Genomic DNA, 21,151 nt, shown 5'->3' on the forward strand with positions numbered 1-21,151 from the left:
TCAAACAACGCACACCGCCACATCATTTATTTTCCATTAATAGTGGGAAGTAACCTTAATTTTCCAATTGTGAATAAAACTCACAATGTGAAACCCTAAGCACCGATTAAAAACCACATTTAGAACAATCAGAGAATTTTGTGTAAATTGTCGTAAAACTCATCTGGTTTACTGATGTCCTTTAGGGAAGGAAATCTGCCGCCCTTACCTGGGCTGGCCTAATTGTGACTCCAGACCCACAGCAACGTGGTTGACTCTTAACTGCCCTCTGAAATGGCCGAGCGAGCCACTCAAGGGCAATTAGGGATGGGCAATAAATGCTGGCCTTGCCAACGATGCCCACATCCCGTGAACGAATATAAAAAAACACGATGAGCAGTAAAAGGGAATTTTTGGAGCCTAAAAGGATATGCCCAGAGAAATTATGCTCGTTTCAATTTAATAAAGGCCTCGGTTTAATGTCTCGTCCGAAAGACGCTTCGGCTGGGTTCGGCTGTGATGCCCCATGGTCGAATAGCCTGGCCAGCACCTTGATAAAGAAACTTCAGGAATGGTTGAGAGGGGGGCGGGGTGGGAGAAGCAAGGAATGGAAAGAAAGAAAGCACTGGATGGGTTGTAGTGCTTAAGCAGTCTTTTAGTTTTAGGGTACAAAGTTAGGGTTTTTGGTATACAAGGACAGCAGTCATCACAGCATTAGAGTCATTGGCCTAGAAATTGGGTATAGCCCCGCTTAGGGCGTTAGAATTGGTGCAGCGCAAAGTTTATAGCCAGATGCAACTTATCACCACCTGGTGCGATATTGGGTTGCATCGCCCCTAAAGGTGATTGAGGCACGAATTCAGGCATTACACGGGACTCCTAAGGTGTTAAACTTCCGGCGCAACCCAATATCGGAGCGGACGGGCGCAGCGCAGGTGCTCTCAATTACCGATGACCACGAGACTTCCAGGTGCCGGCCAGCTCTTAAAGGGGTGGGTCAGTCAGCTTCAGCATGCACACTCTTCGCCTTGCAGGCCTCAGAATCGGCGCAGGCCCTTCTCTGGCGCTAAAAACCTGGACCAGATGGAGAAGGTGAGACAGAGAGCAGAGCGCTTCATCAATGAGGCTCTGGAGCAATTGGTGGCCGCAGTGGAGCGCCGGCGAGATGTTCTCTACCCAGACAATGGCAGGAGGCTGAATCATAAGGACTACCGATGAGCTTGGAGGGATGTATGCCAGAGGGTCAACTCCAGCAGCATGGTGACCAGGAGCCCTGTCCAATGCAGAAAGAAATTCAACGACCTCACTCAGGTCGTGAGGGTGGGTGTTGTTTCTGCAAACTTCTGCATCCCTTCATTTGCACCTGACTTTATGGCCACAGGATGGCCTGTGCCCCATTGGCCATCTGCCAGCAAGCACCCATGGCCCTTTCTGGGCCCACACATGCACATTTGACTCAAGGCATCATGTAAGGGCTCTTGCACCATGGGGGGCATGAGATGATCACTCAGGGCATCAGGTAACATAACTTCCCCTCCTTTCCCCTGCAGTCCAAGCTGGCGAGGATTGGCAAAGACCAGCTTCGCACCGGTGGAGGACCTCCACAAGTGGTCACTCTCACGGATCTCAAGGAGAGAGTCCACCAGATTCTTGGAGGACGTCTGAGTGGTCCTGTAACCACTGCAGCTGCCGACCCCATTGTCGACAGCGATGGTAAGGTTCTCACCATTTACAACTGTCTCCTTCCACTTGTTCCCCCCACCAGCATGCTCTCTCACTGTGGACCCATGTCATAGCCTTGCCGCAATCTGGCATCCCTTGCTGCCAAGCTGTCCTTTTGCTAAAGCCACTCTTCCACCTCCTTGCGTTCAGATGCTGCATCACCAGCTCGGGAGCCGGGCCCTCAAGCTGCCAGTGCCAGTGCCTCCAAAGGCTCAATGAGAAAAGTACTGCCCAACAGAAGGTCAGCAACTCTCTCCAGCAACGATCAGAATGCCAGGCCAAATGGCTGCAGCTTTTATACTAGTGCTGTCACCTTTAAATAGCGCCCCCCAAGTCCGAGAAGGGCCTGGGAATGCTCCATCCAACTGTCACTAATAGCGCCAGGCAGAAAGGTTGCGGGCGCCACCGAATATCTGGTCCGGGGCGCCAAAGAGGCGCTGCACACTGAAATGATGTCATGATCTGCCTGCGCCCGCGGGCGCGCGCTAAGAGTTAGCGCCGTCGCTAAAAGGATACTCAATATGGGAGGTGGCGCTATATTCACTGCGCCCGCCTGAAAATTGGGTAACGCCCCACTTCTCGGGCTCTTTAGGCGCTAATCGCTGGCGCTACCAACCGAATTTCTAGGCCATTGAGTCATAACGGCACAGAAGGAGGCCATTTGGCCCATCAAGTCCGTGATGGCTCTCTGCAGAGCATTAGTTAAAGAGTTATATTTTACTTATAATCGTGTGACTGCTCTGCCTACGCTGAAGCACCAATATACGAAACCAAGGCTTGGCCACTGACTCTAGAGTTGCCAATGGATCTTGTCAAGTTTGTTGCTCGTGGTTATCTATACCGACCGCGTGGACTCAATGTCAATGGCTTGCTTGTCCCTTGAGGAGGTGACCTATGTGAAGTGTACAATTCCCACAAGCAACAGCAACCTCACTCAAATGACCATTTTTTTTTCATGTGCTTGCCTGTTCAGTAATTGTTGCCACGTACTTCGACTTTGTGTGGGGGCGTCACAGTCTGACACTCTCCATACCTCACGGTCACAAATGTGCAATCTCCGGCAACAGGGATCGAGAGCAAGAATCCTGATCAATGTTTCACCTCTTGGGCCCAGGGATCCCGAGACCAATTGTAGCATCTTCACTGCCTCCCCGATCAGGTACTTAACACAGACTAGAGACCGAAGCAAGCCCTGCTTAGTATCACAGTGCGCAATGGGCTAGAAATTCATTATAGCCCAGGAATGGGCGGTATCTTTAGAAAAGTTGGAGAATTAGTGCCAGGCGCTAATGCTTTAGATTGCACGCAAAATTCATGCTCATTGCTCAAAGAAATTATTGGAGTGCTAATTCAAGTCTCTAAGCCCAAGTTCATTGGCGTTACACTCAAAGGGTGGACCGATATCAGATGCAGTCTAATTGCAAATCATGATTGCCACATGCTTTTTTCAGCACTTAAAGGGGAGGTTCATTGATGCTGCAGAACCTCATTCTCAGCATTGCTGGCTGTGCAGCTGCCTTACCAAACAGCAGCAGGTCAAGAGGGAGGAGCCGGAGGACTGAAGCAGCTGTACTCATGGCAGATCTACGCCCCAGGGAGAGAGCCCGCAGATTCTGCGATCAAGCATTGGAAGCATTGGTGTTTGCTGTGGAGAGACGGAGGGCGGTGCTCTACCCAGCAACTGGCAGGAGGCCCTTGCCGCAAGTCTTCCACACCATGTGGAGAGCGGTAGTGCCGCACATCTCCGGCAGCACTGTGGTCCCCAGGACCCACACACAGTGCAAGAATAAATTTAACGACCTCACTCAGATGGTCAGGGTGAGTGAATGCTTCAACAAATGCTACATACCACCATCTGAACCACAGTCTTCACACATTGCCCACAGCACCACACACCCAGCACTCACCCACCAACAATCTCTACCTACCAACACTCACATCTCAAACCTTGCACACAATGACAGGCACATCCCCCAAACACATTACTCCACACTCACTCACACACTTTCCTTTCTCTTGCAGGCCAAGGTGGCTCACAACAGGAGGGAGCAGGAGCACACAGGCGGGGGACAAGCCGACACCCAACCACTGTCTGCGCTGGAGAATCGAGTGCTGCAGATTATTGGGCACCAGTTGGTGGGCGCTGTGGCCACCGGTGACATTGACCCCCTTGGGGACAACAACGGTATGTTCATCCCTACTCCTTCTTCTCACATCCCACTTCCCCCTCACCCCACAAGCATTTCGCACTTTCCAGCTAATCATGCTGTATGCATGCATTTCTTCCTTCCTGCCCCCCTCACCTTAACCCAACTCTTGTGCCTTTATGCTTTCAAGTAATGAGCAAGCACCTGAGCAGCCTATCCCTGAGGGTACTGTAGAGAGCGAGGCAGGAGAGAGGAGGAGGAAGAACACACCGCATCACTGCATGTCTTACCCGCAGACACCAGCTCAGATACTGACACTACGTGTTCTTTAGAGGCTAGTATAGTAGCGGGATCTGCACAGGGTGAGGCACCGGGGATGAGCGGGCTGTAGCAAGGTCAGGGGGAAAGGGTAGCTTGGGGGCCAGCTCCCCGGAGGGAGAGTTCTGCTACACAGGACTCAGATGAGGATCTCGATGGGGAGGCCTTTAGAAGAAGGGTGATGGGCATGCACACGGAGATGATAGGTGCAATGGCAAGGGTGCCCGAGAGCCTCTCGGCAATGATAAGGAGCGTGAAGGAGTCCGCCTCCAACATTGCATACCATGGAGCCCATCATTTCTAGCCTGCAAAGGTTGGTTGACTCCCAGAGAGACCGTGGTGACCCAGACCTGATGCCACGTCTGGCAGCTTCCATTGCAGCACAGGCGGAAGTGATGCAATGTCTTAGTGCTGTCATGCAGTCTTTGTTGGTGGCATTCAATCTCAGACTGCTCTCATGCAGTCTCAGCTTGATGCCACGCAAGCTCTGACTGCTGCCATCGTGGCTGGGTCCACCACTGTCGACCGGGGCTTTCACGGTGTCACAGCAGGCCAGCGATTTGTGCTCCAACAGATTGCTAGGAATGCGGAGGTGCTGCCCCGGGGGAGTGGCAATGGATCAGGAACCTGCTGTCCTCTCTCAGGATGACAACATTCCTGCTCCCACCACTACCACTCCACCATTGCTCTTGTCGCTGCCCGTCATCCAGCCAGCCCAGACTGCTGCCGCCCATGCTGAGGTGGTACAGTCTACAGCCGGGCCATCAAGGCCCAGAGCTGGCCAAGGGCATCCTGCAAGGCCATCTGAAGTCTCCTGCATGGACACTCAGCAGCCTTCAACCAGCCCTGTTGCAGCCACTGGGCCAACACTTGTAGGAGCACTAGAGCAGGCAAAGGCACAGTAATGAGAGGCACTAAGGGACTGCACAAGGGTAAATAGTTAATACTTTTGTTGTAAATATGTGTTCACTGATTTTGGATAAACTTATTAATTCAGTTTGGATTCTTTTGCGGCGTACCTCATTTCAGCTTTGCGCTGTGATATGGCCTGCGACAGGGATGGACTGATGGGGATGTGGTGAGCAACGGGGATCTGGGGTTTATTTCATTGGAACCGCAATCTGATGAGCCTGTCATGGATGACCCTTCCGTGGAAGACCAATTGTGTGGGTTGCCTCCTCCCTCGCTCCTGTTCCTGCTCTCCCTCTTCCTCCTCCTGAGGTGGTCCCACAAGCCTTGGTGGCAAGGGCTGGGGCCTCATGATGGCCAAGTTGTGGAGCATGCGGCAGACCAGCACGAAATGGGGCACCCACTTAACCGAGTCCTGGAGGGCCCCTCCAGAGCGGTCAAGGCAGCGGAACCATTGCTTCAGCAGGCCGATGGTCTGCTCAAGGATGTTCCTGGTGGCAGCATGGCTCTCATTATATATGGGTGCTGGACAGGAGTGTTACGGTGGCGGAGGGGAGTCATAGCCAGGTGGAGAGCGTATAGCCCTCGTCTCCAACCAGCCAGCCGTGAGCTTGACGTGGTAGCTGGAAGAGTGCTGGAACACCGGCCTGGCACAGGATGAAGGCATCGTAGCTGCTGCCAGGATAGTGGGCATTGACATTGAGGATTCGCTGTCTGTGGTCGCACACCAACTGCACATATAAGTGAGTTGTAGCCTTTGCGGTTACGGAAGATCTCAGGACTCTGCACCATGGGGAATCCCGCTATCCTGGCAAAGCCAAATGCACGCTAGTTAAACCGAGACCCACCTGCCTGCCCAGATGGATGCAACAGATCCCAGACAGGCAGGGGCTTCTCTCAATGCCTTGGCCAACATTCATCCCTCAACCAAAAACAGATCATTTGGTCATTCGTGTCATTTGCTGTTTTTGCACAAGTTGGCTGCCATGTTTGCCGACATAACAATAGTGACTGTTCAAGAACTGATCGATTGGTAGTGAAATAGTTGGGATGTACTGAGGAAACGATATAAATGCAAGTTCTTTCTTTCTTTCCATCCTCTTTTTTCCTCCATTGGGTTGAAATTGCATTTTGCAACTATTTTAAACGGGGTAACAAATAACAGACAAAGGAATTTTATAGAAACACGTCATGGATGCGGTGCACCAAGATGTTAACCCATACATTTTTATCCCTATTTTCTTCCTTCAGTTGTCCCTTTCTCTCTGGGTGGGTCTTATTCATTACACAGCCTGATCTCATATTCACCCACCCTTGACGCTGGTCAAAGGAGTTTTTGTGTCTCTCTTGACCACCATCAATTTTCCTGCAGTCCTTCTCCTAGTTGACGTCCTCTCCTCCCTGCTCTCAGTAGCTGACTTTCTTTAACTACACTATACACCATGCGCTATCGCATACTTTCCAGCGCATACTCATCCAAATATTACTTACTTTAAACTTCTGAAATTCACCTCAACACTGGCGATCTAATCAAGATGTCGACAAGACTTGGTTATTGAATCACAATCTTTTCTCAAGTTGCACTTTCAACGTCAGTAATTATTTATCTTTTTAGAAACTGCAGAATCGCTCTATATATCCTACTTACCCTAGAGGGAAATATGATGGGACCTGGACCTAGTTGGTGACATTTATAATTGCAAGGGACAGTGGCAGGTTTAATAACCATCATGGCTATAATGGGATACATGTAAGTAACTGCAATATATGAACAGTTATGCTTATGCAGAATCTTTGAATGGGATGAGCAGAAATAAAATCCTCATAACTTCAGTTACGTGGCGAGACTAGAGGAGCTGGGATTGTTCTCCTTTGAGCAGAGAAGGTTAAGAAAGACTTGCATTTATATAGCACCTTTCACGACCACCGGACATCTCAAAGCGCTTTACAGCCAATGAAGTACTTTTTTGGCGTATAGTCACTGTTGTAATGTGGAAAATGCAGCAGCCAATTTGCGCACAGCAAGCTCCCAAAAACGGCAATGTGATAATGACCAGATATTCTGTTTTTATCATGTTGATTGAGGGATAACTATTGGCCAGCACACCGGGTAATTACTCCCCTGCTCTTCTTCGAAATAGTACCATGGGATCATTTACGTCCACCTGAGAGAGCAGACGAGGCCTTGGTTTAACGTCTCATCCGAAAGATGGCACCTCCGACAGTGCGGCACTCCCTCAGCACTGCACTGGAGTGTCAGCCTAGCTTTATGTGCACAAGTCCCTGGAGTGGGACTTGAACCCACAACCTTCTGACTCAGAGGCGAGTGTGCTACCCACTGAGCCACAGCTGACACTGGTAAGGGGTGACTTGATAGAGGTGTTCAAAATTATGATGGGTTTTAATAGAGTAAATAAAAGAGAAACTGTTTCCACTGGCTGAAGGGTCAGCAACCAGAGAACACAGATATAAGGTAATTGGCAAAAGATGGGCGCGATAAGGAGATTTTTTTTTTGTACGCAGCAAGTTATGATGATCTGGAATGCACTGCCTGAAAAGGCGGTGGAAGCAGATTCAATTGTAACTTTCAAAAGGGAATTGGATAAATATTTGAAGGGGAGAAATTTGCATGACTCTGGGGAGTGGGATTAATTGGATAGTTCAGTCAAAGAGCCGGCACCGGCACGATGGGCCGAATGGCCTCCTTCTGTACTGTAAGATCCTCTACAATTCAGTTAACTGGTCACATAGAGGGGACCCGAGAAAGAGATGCCCAATCTAGCAGTCTACGAGGAAAGAACAGAACTAGAGGAATCTACAAAAGCACACTCACTCATCAACATAAGTTGCACTGCTCTAGGGAATAGAAACATAGAAGATAGGAGCAGGAGTAGGCCATTCGGCCCCTCGAGCCTGCTCCGCCATTCAATGAGATCATGGCTGATCATCCAAACTCAGTACCCTGTCCCTGCCTTCTCCCCATATCCCTTGCTCCCTTTAGCCTTAAGAAATATATCTAACTCCTTCTTGAATATATTTAATGACTTGGCCTCAACTGCCTTCTGTGGTAGAGAATTCCTCAGAATGTAAATCACAAAGTTATGCAATCCCAGCCTGTGCTCTTGTGTCCATGAATGTTTATGGATGGTAAAAGCCATGGGCTGGGAGTGCCCAATGTTGCGATATTTGTTCTAGACACATGCCAGGAGCATTGCAGCAAGAGCTTTGCCCCTTACATGCCTGGCTATATGTCTTGCTTAGGAGGCCACTTGGTGTCCACCAGGTGCTATTGCTCTGACTCAGGATCTCCTGGTGTCCAACAGCTACTCTGACAATTCCTTGGAGAAAGCACACAACAAAAACAACAACTTGCATTTAAATAGTGCCTTTAAAGTAGTAGAACATCCCAAGGCGCTTCACAGGAGCATTATCAAACAAAACCAGACTCTGGGCCAAATAAGGAGATATTAGGACAGGTGACCAAAAGCTTGGTCAGAGAGGTAGGGTTTAAGAAGAGTCTTAAAAGAAGAAGAGAGCGGTAGAGAGGAGAAAAGATTTCGAGAGGGAATTCCAGAATTCAGGGCCCAGGCAGCTGAAGGCACGGCCGCCAATGGCGGAGCGATTAAAATCGGGGATGATCAAGAGGCCAGAATTAGAAGAGCGCAGAGATCTCGGAGGGTTGTGGGGCTGGAGGAGATTACAGAGATAGGGAGGGAAGAGGCCATGGAGGGACTTGAAAACAAGGACGAGAATTTTAAAATCGAGGCGTTGCTCAACCGGGAGCCAATGTAGGTCAACGAGCACAGGGATGATGTGGGTGAATGGGACTTGGTGCGACTTAGGATGCGGGCACACGCATCCTAATGCAATGCAGGAATCTAGACGAGCTGCCGCAGCAGAGCGCAGCGCACACTGTTCTGCAGTTGATGTTGCCATGAAATCATGTTGCAAAGAGAGCAAATCTGTTGTGTTCGAAGTTGCGACCAGCTGGAGCGAGGGTGTAAGTGTAAAGCAAGAACTGCAGTCTCTATTCCCTTTCACCAAGATACTGAATTACCATCTCTTTCTCATCTGAGGAATCAAGCACTTGGGGGGGGGGGAAAAAAAGGAAATGAATCGATTTAAATGCAGTGCTGAAACGTTGTGGTTCCTGCAGCGACCACTTTCTTCATGGTCGGCCTTGGCTCAGTGGGCAGCACTCCTGCCTCCAAGTCAGAAGGTTATGGGTTCAATTCCCACTCCAGAGACTTGAGCACGAAATCTAGGTTGACACTCCAGTACTGAGGGAGTGTAGCACTTTTGGAGGTGCTGCCTTTCAAATGAGACATTAAATTGAGGCCCTCTCAGATAGGCATAAAAGATCCCACGGCACTATTTTGAAGAAGAGCAGGGGTCCCCGGTGTCCTGGCCAATATTTATCCCTTAATCAACATTACTAAAAACTTACACAAAAGCAAAACACCGACGATACTGGAAAACAGAAAATGCTGGAAATACTCATCTGTGGAGAGAGAAACAGAGTTAACGTTTCAGGTTGATGACTGATCTGATGAAAGGTCATCGACCTGAAACGTTAACTCTGTTTCTCTCTCCACAGATGCTGCCCTGGCCTGCTGAGTATTTCCAGCATTTTCTGTTTTTATTGCTAAAAATTTTCTGTCTTTTCTTTCCAAAGCCTTGTCATTTCCTTCTTTCGCCTCCCTCATGGATAAGTGTATTATCCATTTGTGGCTTTGTCCATGACTAGGAGTTTCTCCAGTTCCTTATCCAAGGGAACAATGTTTCTGACTGCATAAAAATAGATAATACAAGTAATAACTATGATAAGCCATGCCAGTGCAAGACGACAAGACCTCCTTGCTGTCAATTATACCCGAACTCCTGGAATGACTTTCCACCAGTAATGAGTTGCATTATTCACAACTCGAATGAATAAATTGGAGATTCCTTTATTGAGCGCTGTGTTGCTCAGCTACACCTGTATACAGTACTGTTCAGTTTTGCTCACATTTGCTTTTGAATACGGACACCCTTATGCACCTCCTTAAATTTTCCATGCATGATGAAAAATGGCAGCATAAAGATGATGTTATTCTGGTCATAACTACACAGTGTTTCAATACTTAGGGGGAAAAATTGGTTGGCTGTGCGAGGGGGCGCTAACGGGGCGCAAAGCACCTAGCGCCTGGGCGTGGCGCCGCTAATGCCTTGTGGGAGGTTAGCAGCAATGGTAGCCGGTAGCGCCCCGTGGCGCTGCGCCTCTGGCAATGATGTCATCACCGTGCGCAACGTCCTGCGCTCGCCCCGGCCGCAAACTTTGCTCGTGCCCCCTGACCCGACCGGCGGACGATATGTCCGACAGGGTCAGGGTGGCGATTGTGCGGCCGGGGCGGCGCAAATTAAAGGGCGGGTGCCAGGCGGCCATTTTTTTTCGGCCGCCTGCCAGCACCTTTCGCCTCCTCCTGCGGGGGTGCCAGCTGCCATCGGTCAGCCCGGCACTCCTCTTTACAGCGATTACAGAGATAGGGAGTGGGGAGGCTGTGGAGGGTTTTGAAAACAAGGCTGGCATTCATGTGCCCATTTCTATTTCCCGGGAGAAGGTGACGGTGGACCTCTTTTTTTGATACGACTGAGTGGCTGGCTCGGCCACTTCAGAGGGCAGTTAAGAACAAATACGTTGATGTGGGACTGGAATCGCGCTTAGGTTTCCTTCCCGAAAGGACAGTTGGGTTTTGCCAACAATCCGGCAGCTTCACGGTACATTTTTCCTGATACCAGTTTTCTAATTAATTTCTATTTTTTTGAGAAAAAAAAAAAATCAAATTCAAATTCTCAAACTGCCCTGGTGGGATTTGCACTTACATTCTGTGGATTGCTCGTCCAATAACATAACCACTACACTACTGTACCCTGATAACCTGTATCAGTCCACAGCAAAAAAGAAGTTACAAAACATAAACACAAAGGGGGTGATATTGGGTAACTTTTTAAAAGTTTGGAACATTAGCGCCAGGCACTATGCTTTTCTAACATTTAAAAAATGTGTTTTTCTCACTCCAAGAGGGAGGTGGAGCACTAAATCAAACACTCCACTTCCCTCTTGGAGCGCGAGCGGCAGCAGGCGGGGCGGTAGGTGAGCAGCGCTGTACACTGGGCCGTGCAGCACTGCCGCGTTCAAAGGCTCCTTCCCTCCCTTAAAGGGAAGGGCCATCGCTGCAGGCTCTGCAATAGAAAGGGCACCTACCTGGACCGCCAAGGGAGCGGCGAACCTGATCGATTGCAGGCTGGAACCCGCGAAAAAAAACGGATCAGAAAAGGGGAGGTTTTTTTTTTTTTTAAACTTACCTCGGCCACCTCGCCCCCCTCGCCCCCAAAGCGGCCGGTCACCCGATGCACATCCCCTGAAGCTGCCGGTGTTTTCGCACGGCGATGCTTCAGGGGGTGGAAAAGAATTTCGGGTCCGGGGCGATGCGCGGCCGGATGATGTCACGATCTCGGGCTGCGGCGATAGGGGTTACCGCCGCCGCAAACCGGCAGGTGAAATTCGCGGACGGCGGCATCATCGCCGTGCCCGGGCGGTAAGACCTTAGTGGTCCATTATCGGCCCCGGAGGCAATAACGGGAGTCGCTAAGGCACCGAATTTCTAGCCCAAAGGCCCTGAAATTATATGGTGAGATACCAGTGTCGGAAGGCTTAACAACTTCATCCGAAATTCCTCTCTGCTCTATTTCAGTGGCTGTAAGTCAAGTCATTTATTTTAAAAAAGTAGAGAGGGGAATTTCAGACAATCAGACACCAATATCGCAGGCTAGAACTAATTTCTAGAACTAATGTATAAAGGAAGAATAATTATTTTTATTTACCTGATGGATTTCCTGCCATCCATTTTCATCTATACAACCGATTGAAGCGTGTTCATGAAGCAGGAGTTCGCAGCAGTACGGATCGCCTCCTACCATCGCGGTGTGATAGAGGGCCGTCAGGCCATGGCTATCCTTGTAATCTGTAGAAGATCCAAGTTCCAGCAGGGTCTGAGGATAACATGAAAGGTTTATAAAATAGCTGGGCTGACTCTTTGTTAGAGAATCCAAACTAGATCGCGCCCCCATTTTACAGTCACTGTCTGTTTCAAAATCTTCTCATTCTATTAGTGTACTATACCTAAACAGAGAGACAATGGACTCGAAATTGGATCACGCTGTACCAGTTTTACAGGCGTCCCACAGACTAGTCAAGCAAAGTCGTACTCACAGAATCATGCCTTTCAACCAATGTCCCAGACTCCTCCATCACCATCCCCGGATATGTCCTGTTCCACCGGCAGGACAGACCCACCAGAGGTGGCAGCACAGTGGTATACAGTCACAGAAATCACAGAAACCCCACAGTGCAGATAGAGGCCATTTCGGCCCATCGAGCCTGCACCGACACATATCCCACCCGATCCCCGTAACCCCCAAACCAACACATATCCCACCCTATCCCCATAACCCCACGTATTTAATCCCCCTAACACTAAGGGTCAATTTATCATAGCCAATCAACCTAACCTGCACATCTTTGGACTGTGGGAGGAAACCGGAGCACCCGGAGGAAACCCACGCAAACACGGGGAGAATGTGCAAACTCCACACAGACAGTCGCCCGAGGCCGGATTCGAACCCGGGTCCCTGGCGCTGTGAGGCAACAGTGCTATCCACTATGCCACCGTGCAGTCGGGAGGGAGTGTCCCTGGGAGTCCTCAACATTGACTCTGCACCCCCTGAAGTCTCATGGCTTCAGGTCAAGCATGGGCAAGGAAACCTCCTGCTGATTACCACCTACCGCCCTCCCTCAGCTGATGTATCAGTACTCCGCCATGTTGAACACCACTTGGAAGAAGCACTGAGAGTAGCAAGGGCACAGAATGTACTCTGGGTGGGGGACTTCAATGTCCATCACCAAGAGCAGCTCGGTAGCACCACTACTGACCGAGCTGGCCGAGTCCTGAAGGACATAACTACCAGACAGGGCCTGTGACAGGTGGTGAGAGAACCAACGCAAGAGAAAAACCTGCTTGACCTCGTCCTCACCAATCTACCTGCTGCAGATGCATCTGTCCATGGCAGTATTGGTCGGAGTGACCACCGCACAGTCCTTGTGGAGACGAAGTTCTGTCTTCACACTGAGGACACCCTCCATCGTGTTGTGTGGCACTACCACTGTGCTAAATGGGATAGATTCAGTACAGATCTAGCAACTCAAAACTGGGCATCCATGAGGCGCTGTGGGCCATCAGCAGCAGCAGAATTGTATTATAACCACAATCTGTAACCTCATGGCCCAGCAAATCCCTCACTTGACCATTACCATCAAGCCAGGGGACCAACCCTGGTTCAATGAGGAGTGTAGAAGAGCATGCCAGGAGCAGCACCAGGCATAGCTAAAAATGAGGTGCTAACCTGGGGAAGCTGCAACACAGGACGACATGCATGCTAGAAAGAGGAAGCAGCATGCTGTAGACAGAGCTAAGCGAACCCACAACCAACAGATCAGATCAAAGCTCTGCAGTTCTGCCACATCCAGTCATGAATGGTGTGTTATGTCTGACATCTGGTGATAGGTACTCGATTGCCTTGGCCTGAGCACATGCAGTTTGATAGTGCTGTTATCATTGTATTGTGTAGAGGGATTCGATTGCTTGTGCCTGGAAGTGTGTGTGTGTGTGTGGCAGCCATATTAAAAGCAGCATGAACTGAACTCACTGACGGTCTCTGGATTATCTTTGCAAACGCAATATTTGGCGACAAGAATGGCTGAAATCTCTCTTCCACCACCTCCTCCCTTCCTTGCACTACCAGGTGAGCCCCCGATCCCATGGGTTCGCTGGTTACAGTCCTTTGAAACCTATCTCATTGCTCTTGGACTAGAAGCTGTGAGTACGGCTCGGAAAAAGGCACCGTTATCCCATTGCTTGGGAGCGGAGGGCCAGCGTGTTCTTGGGACATTATGCACAGCAGACTCAATCCAAACATATGATGAGGCTGTGGCTCTGTTAACCACACCCTTCTCTGCCCCACAAAGTGCCCTCCTGCGGCGATTCATTTTTAGACAGAGTCATCAACTCCTCGGCGAGTCAGTGCATCAATACGTGACTAATTTGAGGGGGTTAGCTAGCTCGTGCAAGTTCGGTGCATTACAAGATGAGATGGTGCGTGATCAACTAATAGAGCACACAAACAACGTGAGAGTGCGTGAAAGACTGTTACTCGAGTCCGACGATCTGTCGTTGTCACAGGCAGTCAACATTGCCTTTCAAGTGAAGTCTGCAGCCGAATGTGCAGCGAAACTAGCACACACACCCAGCGACAGTGCCCTCGGCCCCGACAGCTCTGACACGGTAATGCTCGCGCGCTACCGCGGCAACAGTGTGGAAATTGCAGATCTCATTCACATGCTACCAGAGCGCAGAATTGCCCCGCGCGCGGCCAAGCCTGTCGAAATTGTGGAAAACAAAATCACTTTGCCAATGTCTGCCGCTCTGCCCCGGTTGCTACAAATGAACACTCTCAGTCCTCAAGCACTATAATTCACAACGTGAGCTCTGGGCCAGTAGTGGCTTTCAAATCATGCACAATTAACCTGAATGATGTGTGCATCCCGCTGTTGTTGGATACCGGTGCCAGTGTCTCACTGCTGAATGTGGACACATTCAAACGCTTTTTCAGCTCCTGGCCACTCTCTGCGCCCTCCACTACCCTTTGCGGGTATGGTAATTCGAAAATTGGACTAGTGGGCTCAGTCAGCCTCACAGTACGCTATGGAACAAAAGTTTTGCCAGATTTTTGTTTTCATGTGGCACGCCAAGGAGCTAACCTGATGGGACTGGATCTTTTCACTGACCTGGGTTTTTCTCTCTTGGACACTGGCGGGTCTGCGATTCTGCACGTCGCCTCACCGTGGCGCCAAACATGGCCAGCACTCTTCGAGGGTCTGGGCTGCCTGACTGCCTTCACCCACCAGCCCATGGTTGACTCCACCGTTACCCCTGTCATTCAGCCACTGCACCGCATCCCGCTTGCTCTCCATGACGGGGTCACAGCTGAACTAAAGCAGCTACTGGAAGCTGGCATCATCGAACCAGTTGATGCCTCCCAATGGGTCTCCAACCTGGTGGTCGCAACGAAAAAGTCAGGTGGTCTACGCGTCTGTGTCGATCTTCGAGCAGTGAATAAGGCCGTAATCCCTGACAAGTATCCACTGCCCACGTCAGAGGAACTCACAGCACAGTTCTATGGTTCCATCCTGTTCTCGAAACTGGACCTTCGACAGGGCTATCTACAGGTTCCCCTCCACCCCAGCAGCAGGGACCTCACTGCTTTTGTGACACATGCTGGCGTCTTTCGGTACACCAGGATGCCATTTGGGCTTAGCTCTGCACCCAGCTGCTTCCAAAAGGTGATGGCCTCTGTGCTCGCGGGCATTCCTGGGGTGGCCATCTACCTGGATGACATCGTCGTGCATGGGCCCTCGACCTCCACTCACGACGAACGCCTTCACAGAGTTTTCACAGCTCTAGCAAAACACAAGCTCACACTGAATGGCGAAAAGTGTGTCTTTGCTGTTTCAGAGATCGAATTTGTGGGGTTTCGGTTGTCAGCTGACGGTATATCCCCACTCCAGTCAAACATGGATGCCATTCACAGCATCCCAGAACCCAGCTCTGCAGCACAGGTTGCCTCCTTCCTTGGCATGACTGGGTACTACCTGGAGTTTTTGCCCCAGTACTCAGCCACCACAGCCCCACTGCGCCAGCTCCTGCGAAAGGATGAGCCCTGGGTGTGGTCACAAGCCTGTACGGAAGCTGTTCGCCTCCTCAAATCACAGCTCACGTCGCCTCCAGTGTTGGCTCACTTTGACGTCGCCAGCCCCACCCTCGTCACCTGCGACGCGTCCGCTGCAGCTGTGGGGGCGGTGTTATCGCAGATACAGAATGGAGTGGAGAAACCAATCGCCCTTGCCTCCCAAGCCCTTAGCCCCACTGAACAGAAGTACTCAGTAGGCGAGCGTGAGGCGCTGGCGTGCGTCTGGGCATGTGAGCGGTGGCACCTGTACACGTATGGCCGTGCCTTCACCCTGCGAACCGATCACCAGGCTCTCACTGCCCTGCTGTCGACATCCGGCACGGTCCACAGACCACTGCGTCTACACCGCTGGTCTGACCGCCCCCGCCAATACAATTTCAGTCTCCAGTTCACACCAGGACGTGACAATGTTGTTGCAGATCTGCTCTCCCGCACTGTCTCTGCCCCAGCCCCACTCGTCGGGTCTGAACAAGTGGAACAGGATATCGTCCAGATGCTGCACACGCCTCTCCAAACCACAGTCTCTCTCCAGGAGCTCAAAGAGGCCTCTGAACAGGATCCGGCCCTCTCCCAGCTGTGCACCTTCATCAGGGATGGCTGGCCTCGCAAGGTGCCTGAGGAACTGTCTGCCTACTCCAGAGTTAAAGAGGAGCTCTCCTGCTGGAATGACTCCTGTGTTGCACGTGGGCTCTGCACTGTGGTCCCAAGTGCCCTTCATGCGCGTGTTTTATCCATGGCGCATGAGGGCCACTTGGGCATAGTGAAGATCAAACAACGATGTCGAGACCTAGTGTGGTGGCCGGGTATCGACAGGGAAATCGAGGCCCTGGTCAAGGACTGTGCAGCCTGCCTTGTAAGTGGCAAGACTGGCCACCAAGCTCCCCCACCCCTGCAACCCCTTGCCTGGCCCTCTCAGCCCTGGGAGCACCTGCAGCTGGACGTCTGCGGGGAGATCCATGGTGTCCCCCACCATCAACGGTTCCTAGTGGTGACCTATGACCTGCACTCAAAATGGCCAGAGGTCACTGCCGTGGGCTCCGTCACCTCTCGGGTCATCATTGATATCCTTGAGTCCCTCTTCTCCCGCTGGGGGCATCCAAAGGCCATCACCACAGACAATGGCCCCCAAATGGTCTCTTCGGAACTCTCCTCTTACCTTGAGAGCAAGGGCATCTGTCACATTCGCACAGCGTACTACCACCCTGAGTCAAATGGGGGGGGTGGAGCATTTTAACCAGACTCTGAAAAATGGCCTCAGAGCACACCTATCCCAGGGGTGTGCGTTTGACAAGGCCCTCCTCCACACACTGCTGCACTACAGAGCCTCCCAGCATTCCACTACAGGGGTCTCACCCGCATCCCTCATGCTAGGCCGTGAGCTCATGCTGCCCTTGGCAGGCTGCGCCCCTCGCTAGCTCAGAGCCCTGTTCCACCGGCTCAAGCCACAGTCGCTAGACAGCAGGAGAAGATGAAACTCCGCTTCGACCAGTCGAAGAGGGCCAAGGTGCCCAACATCTCAGTCTCCGATTGGGTCAGAGTCCGCAGGCCTCACCGCAATAATAAGATGGCATCATTCTGGTCCTCCCCTCTCCAAATCAGCCGCCAACTTGGACCGGCCACTTTCTGCCTCACTGACGGCTCTCGGTGGCATGCCAGCCGCCTTCGGAAGGTGCCAGCACCCCCTGATGCGGGATTATACGGACCTAACCCCAAGCCTTACCCCCAGAGTGGTGGGATGCACATGTGGCTCAGCCAGCCAACCCTCAAGCAGATGTTGTGCCTCAGCCTGCTCCTCACCAGTCCACACCTCGGCCTGTTCGTACACGTTCTCGCCCTGGCCACCTACAGGACTTTGTCACTAGATTTCATGTTTGAAATTCTGTGAGGGGGGAGGAAATGTTATGTCTGACATCTGGTGATAGGTACTCGATTGCCTTGGCCTGAGCACATGCAGTTTGATAGTGCTGTGATCATTGTATTGTGTAGAGGGATTCGATTGCTGGTGCCTGGAAGTGTGTGTGTGTGTGTGTGTGTGTGTGTGTGTGGCAGCCATATTAAAAGCAGCATGAACTGAACTCACTGACGGTCTCTGGATTATCTTTGCAAACGCAATATGGTGGTGGACAACTAAACAACTAACAGGTGGAAGAAGTTCCATGAATATCCCCACCCTCAATGACAGTGGAGACCAGCACGCAAGTGCAAAAGACAAGGCTGAAGGGTTTGCAACCATCTTCAGCCAGAAGTGCCGAGTGGATGATTCATATCGGCCTCCTCCGGAGGTCCCCACCATCACAGAAGCCAGTCTTCAGCCAATTCAATTTTCTCCATGTGATATCAAGAAACGGCTGAGCGCACTGGATACAGCAAAGGCTATAGGCCCCGACAACATCCCGGTTGTCGTACTGAAGACTTGTACTCCAGAATCAGCCATGAATCGGGGCTCATTTCTTTTTGAAAAATAAATATTTTATCAAACAATTAGAATGGGTTAAAGCCTGTGTTGAAACAGTGTCCGGAGGAATGTCATATAAGCACGTTGAGTGGAAGCTAGATAAACACACGAGGGAGAAAGGAATAAGATTTTATACTGATAGGGTGAGATGAAGAGGGGTGGGAGGAGGCTCGTGTGGAGCATAAACACCGGCACAGACCAGTGGGGCTGAATGGCCCGTTTCTGTGCTGTACATTCTGTGTAATTTCCAATTGGCATTGAAATGGGCATCCAATAATATCACCAATAGTAATCTCTATGCTCTTAAGTTAGACAGTCAAGCGCAGTTAATTGGTGTAGTGTCAATAGGAATCTCCATTTAACGTTCACCTTGCTCCCCGCTCACTGCAGTGTAAACACAGCCATGTTACAGGAACAACGTGGGCTGAGTTTCACCGGCACAAATTTCAAACAGTTCTGATAAATTGAGATACAGAGGGCTGTATTTTGTGACCCCTACGGGTGCATACGCTGAAACCCGGAACCTGCGATCTGTCGAGAATCTTCTTCACAGATCCTCCGCATCCCCGGGAAAAGGGCCTCTGCGGGTGGAGAGTTGCGTTATTTGCACAACTTCCGCCCGCTGAAAGGCCGCGGAATTATTACGCCTGGTGAAAGCAGGCGTAAGTAAGGTTTGCTTTTACCAGCATAAGAGTTTTAAAAAATAGAAAAATAAAATTTTATCACTCACTTATATATTAAAAACCCTGTCCAATAAAGTAAGTTTATTTTTAGCCCCATTAAAACATATACAGTACATTTTTTTCTCCAAAAATTACATTTTTGTTTAAAATATTTAATTAAATGCCATTTTAATTAATTTTAGATATGTAATTTTGTTTAAAGTTATTTCATGCGTTTTTTTTTTAAAGTGATCCCCATTCATACTTGACAGTTCTGTATGTACGGAACTCGCATAAGTATGAATGGGGATTCCCTTCTTTTATTGGTTGGGCCGGCCCACGTGGTCCCAGGGGCGCTTGCGAATCGCCTGCACCCCATGGGATACTTCTACCCGGAGAGGCCCAGGATCGCAAGCCTCCGGACCACCAGGTAAATGAGTAGATTTTTTGATGATCGGAGGCATCCGCCCGCGGGAAGCCTCCGATCATAAATTCAGGCCCTAAAATATTAATCGTTTCATTTTGGGTGCCAGCCAAGCATTGTCACTATTCATGGTCAATGGTGATACTTTTTCATAAACAAGTACATACAGCCGGCATAATTGTGGTTTTGTACAGCACCTTTGCAACATTACAGTATTGGAACCTCAAGAGGACAGTTTAGCACCCTCCTCCGAACAACAACTTGCATTTATATAGCGCCTGTAACCTGGTTAAAAAAAAGTCCCAAAGCGCTTCACAGGAGCGTTAGCAAACAAAATTTGACACCGAGCCACATAAGGAGCTATTAGGGTAGATGAAGGTTTAAAGGAGATTCTTGAAGGAGGAAAGAGGCGCGGAGAGGTTTAAGGAGGAAATGCCAGAGCTTAGGACCTTGGCAGCTGACGGCATGGCCGCCAATGGTGGATCGACTCAAATCGGGGATGCTCAAGTGGCCAGAATTGGAGGAGCGCAGATATCTTGGAGCATTTCAGGGCTGGAGGAGATTAGAGAGACAGGGAGGGGCGAGGCCATGGAGGGATTTGAAAACAAGGATGAGAATTTTAAAATCGTGGCGTTGCTTAACCAATGGGAGCCAATGTATGTCAGCGAGCTCAGGGGCGATGGGGATCTGGTGCGAGTTAGGACACGAGCAGCCGAGTTTTGGATGAGCTCAAGTTTACAGAGGGTAGAACGTGGGAGGCCAGCCAGGAGTCCGTTGGAATAGTCAAGTCTAGAGGTAACAAAGGGGCATGGATAAGGGTTTGAGCAGCAGACGAGCTGAGGTAGGGGCGGAGTCGGGCCTAATGTAATCAATTGGGTAGAGTTGCGTTAATCCAGAGCAAGGGGATTAAAATGAGAGCTGGGCCACACAGGAGTGAAATCAGGGAGCACTTTCTCACAGAAAGGGTAGTAGAAATCTGGAACTCCCAAAGGCTGTGGATGCTGAGCCATTTGAAGCTTTTAAGACAGAAGAAGAGATTTTTGTTAGGTATCAAGGGCTAAGGAGTAAAGGCAGGTACATGCAGTCGAGGTACAGATCAGTCACAATCTAACTGAATGGCGGAACAGGCTCGAGGGCCTGAATGGCCTCCCCCTCTTCCCATGCCTGTAGTTCTTGTTAATTCACCATTTTCTCAGTGAAACCCATTTGGTGGGAAGAGTGCTTCTCTTGGATGACGGTTCCCCTGGGGAAGCTGCCTCTTCAGTTTACCAAACGTACCAGAAGCAGCCAACTTCTCAAGGATACCCATAATTTGTTGGAGGCTCTCGCAATGTGAAGGGCTCCTGCTGTCATGAGCATCCAGAGAATTGTGCTTCTATTATTACCGCCTTCAATAATTTGGAACACTTGACTGTTCCTTGGCAAATGCATTATTAATAACCCACAGCCTCACAGTTAAAATGGTTTGATCCTGCAGGGCTAAAGGCGCCCATATACAGTACTGATTGCACATGGGCACTGAAGCCAAAGATCAAGTAATTATTTTATGATTCCCTCTAATCAAGACGTTAAAATGATTGGCTTAAATGCTGTTACAGAAATTGTTTCTGCTATTACCAACTAAATGAGGTTGGGAGGCAATAAAAGCAGACTACTGCTCACCGACATCACAAATCTTCTTCAACAGTTA

General features: G+C 50.2%; 1 protein-coding gene across 2 annotated transcripts in view; it reads right to left on the reverse strand.

Annotated features, from left to right (window-relative positions):
• shank2b (SH3 and multiple ankyrin repeat domains 2b) overlaps positions 1-21,151 on the reverse strand; it is a 1,331,733-nt gene that overhangs the window by 913,067 nt on the left and 397,515 nt on the right. For both annotated transcript variants that reach the window (XM_086008225.1, XM_086008224.1), the window contains exon 9: positions 11,940-12,107. In XM_086008225.1, coding sequence (XP_085864351.1) covers positions 11,940-12,107 — 168 coding nt within the window. The remainder of the gene's footprint in view (positions 1-11,939; positions 12,108-21,151) is intronic.

Source organism: Somniosus microcephalus, chromosome 15 (assembly GCF_052327205.1).
Source record: "Somniosus microcephalus isolate GS21.2 chromosome 15, FLI_Smic_1.0, whole genome shotgun sequence".
NCBI lineage: Eukaryota > Metazoa > Chordata > Chondrichthyes > Squaliformes > Somniosidae > Somniosus > Somniosus microcephalus.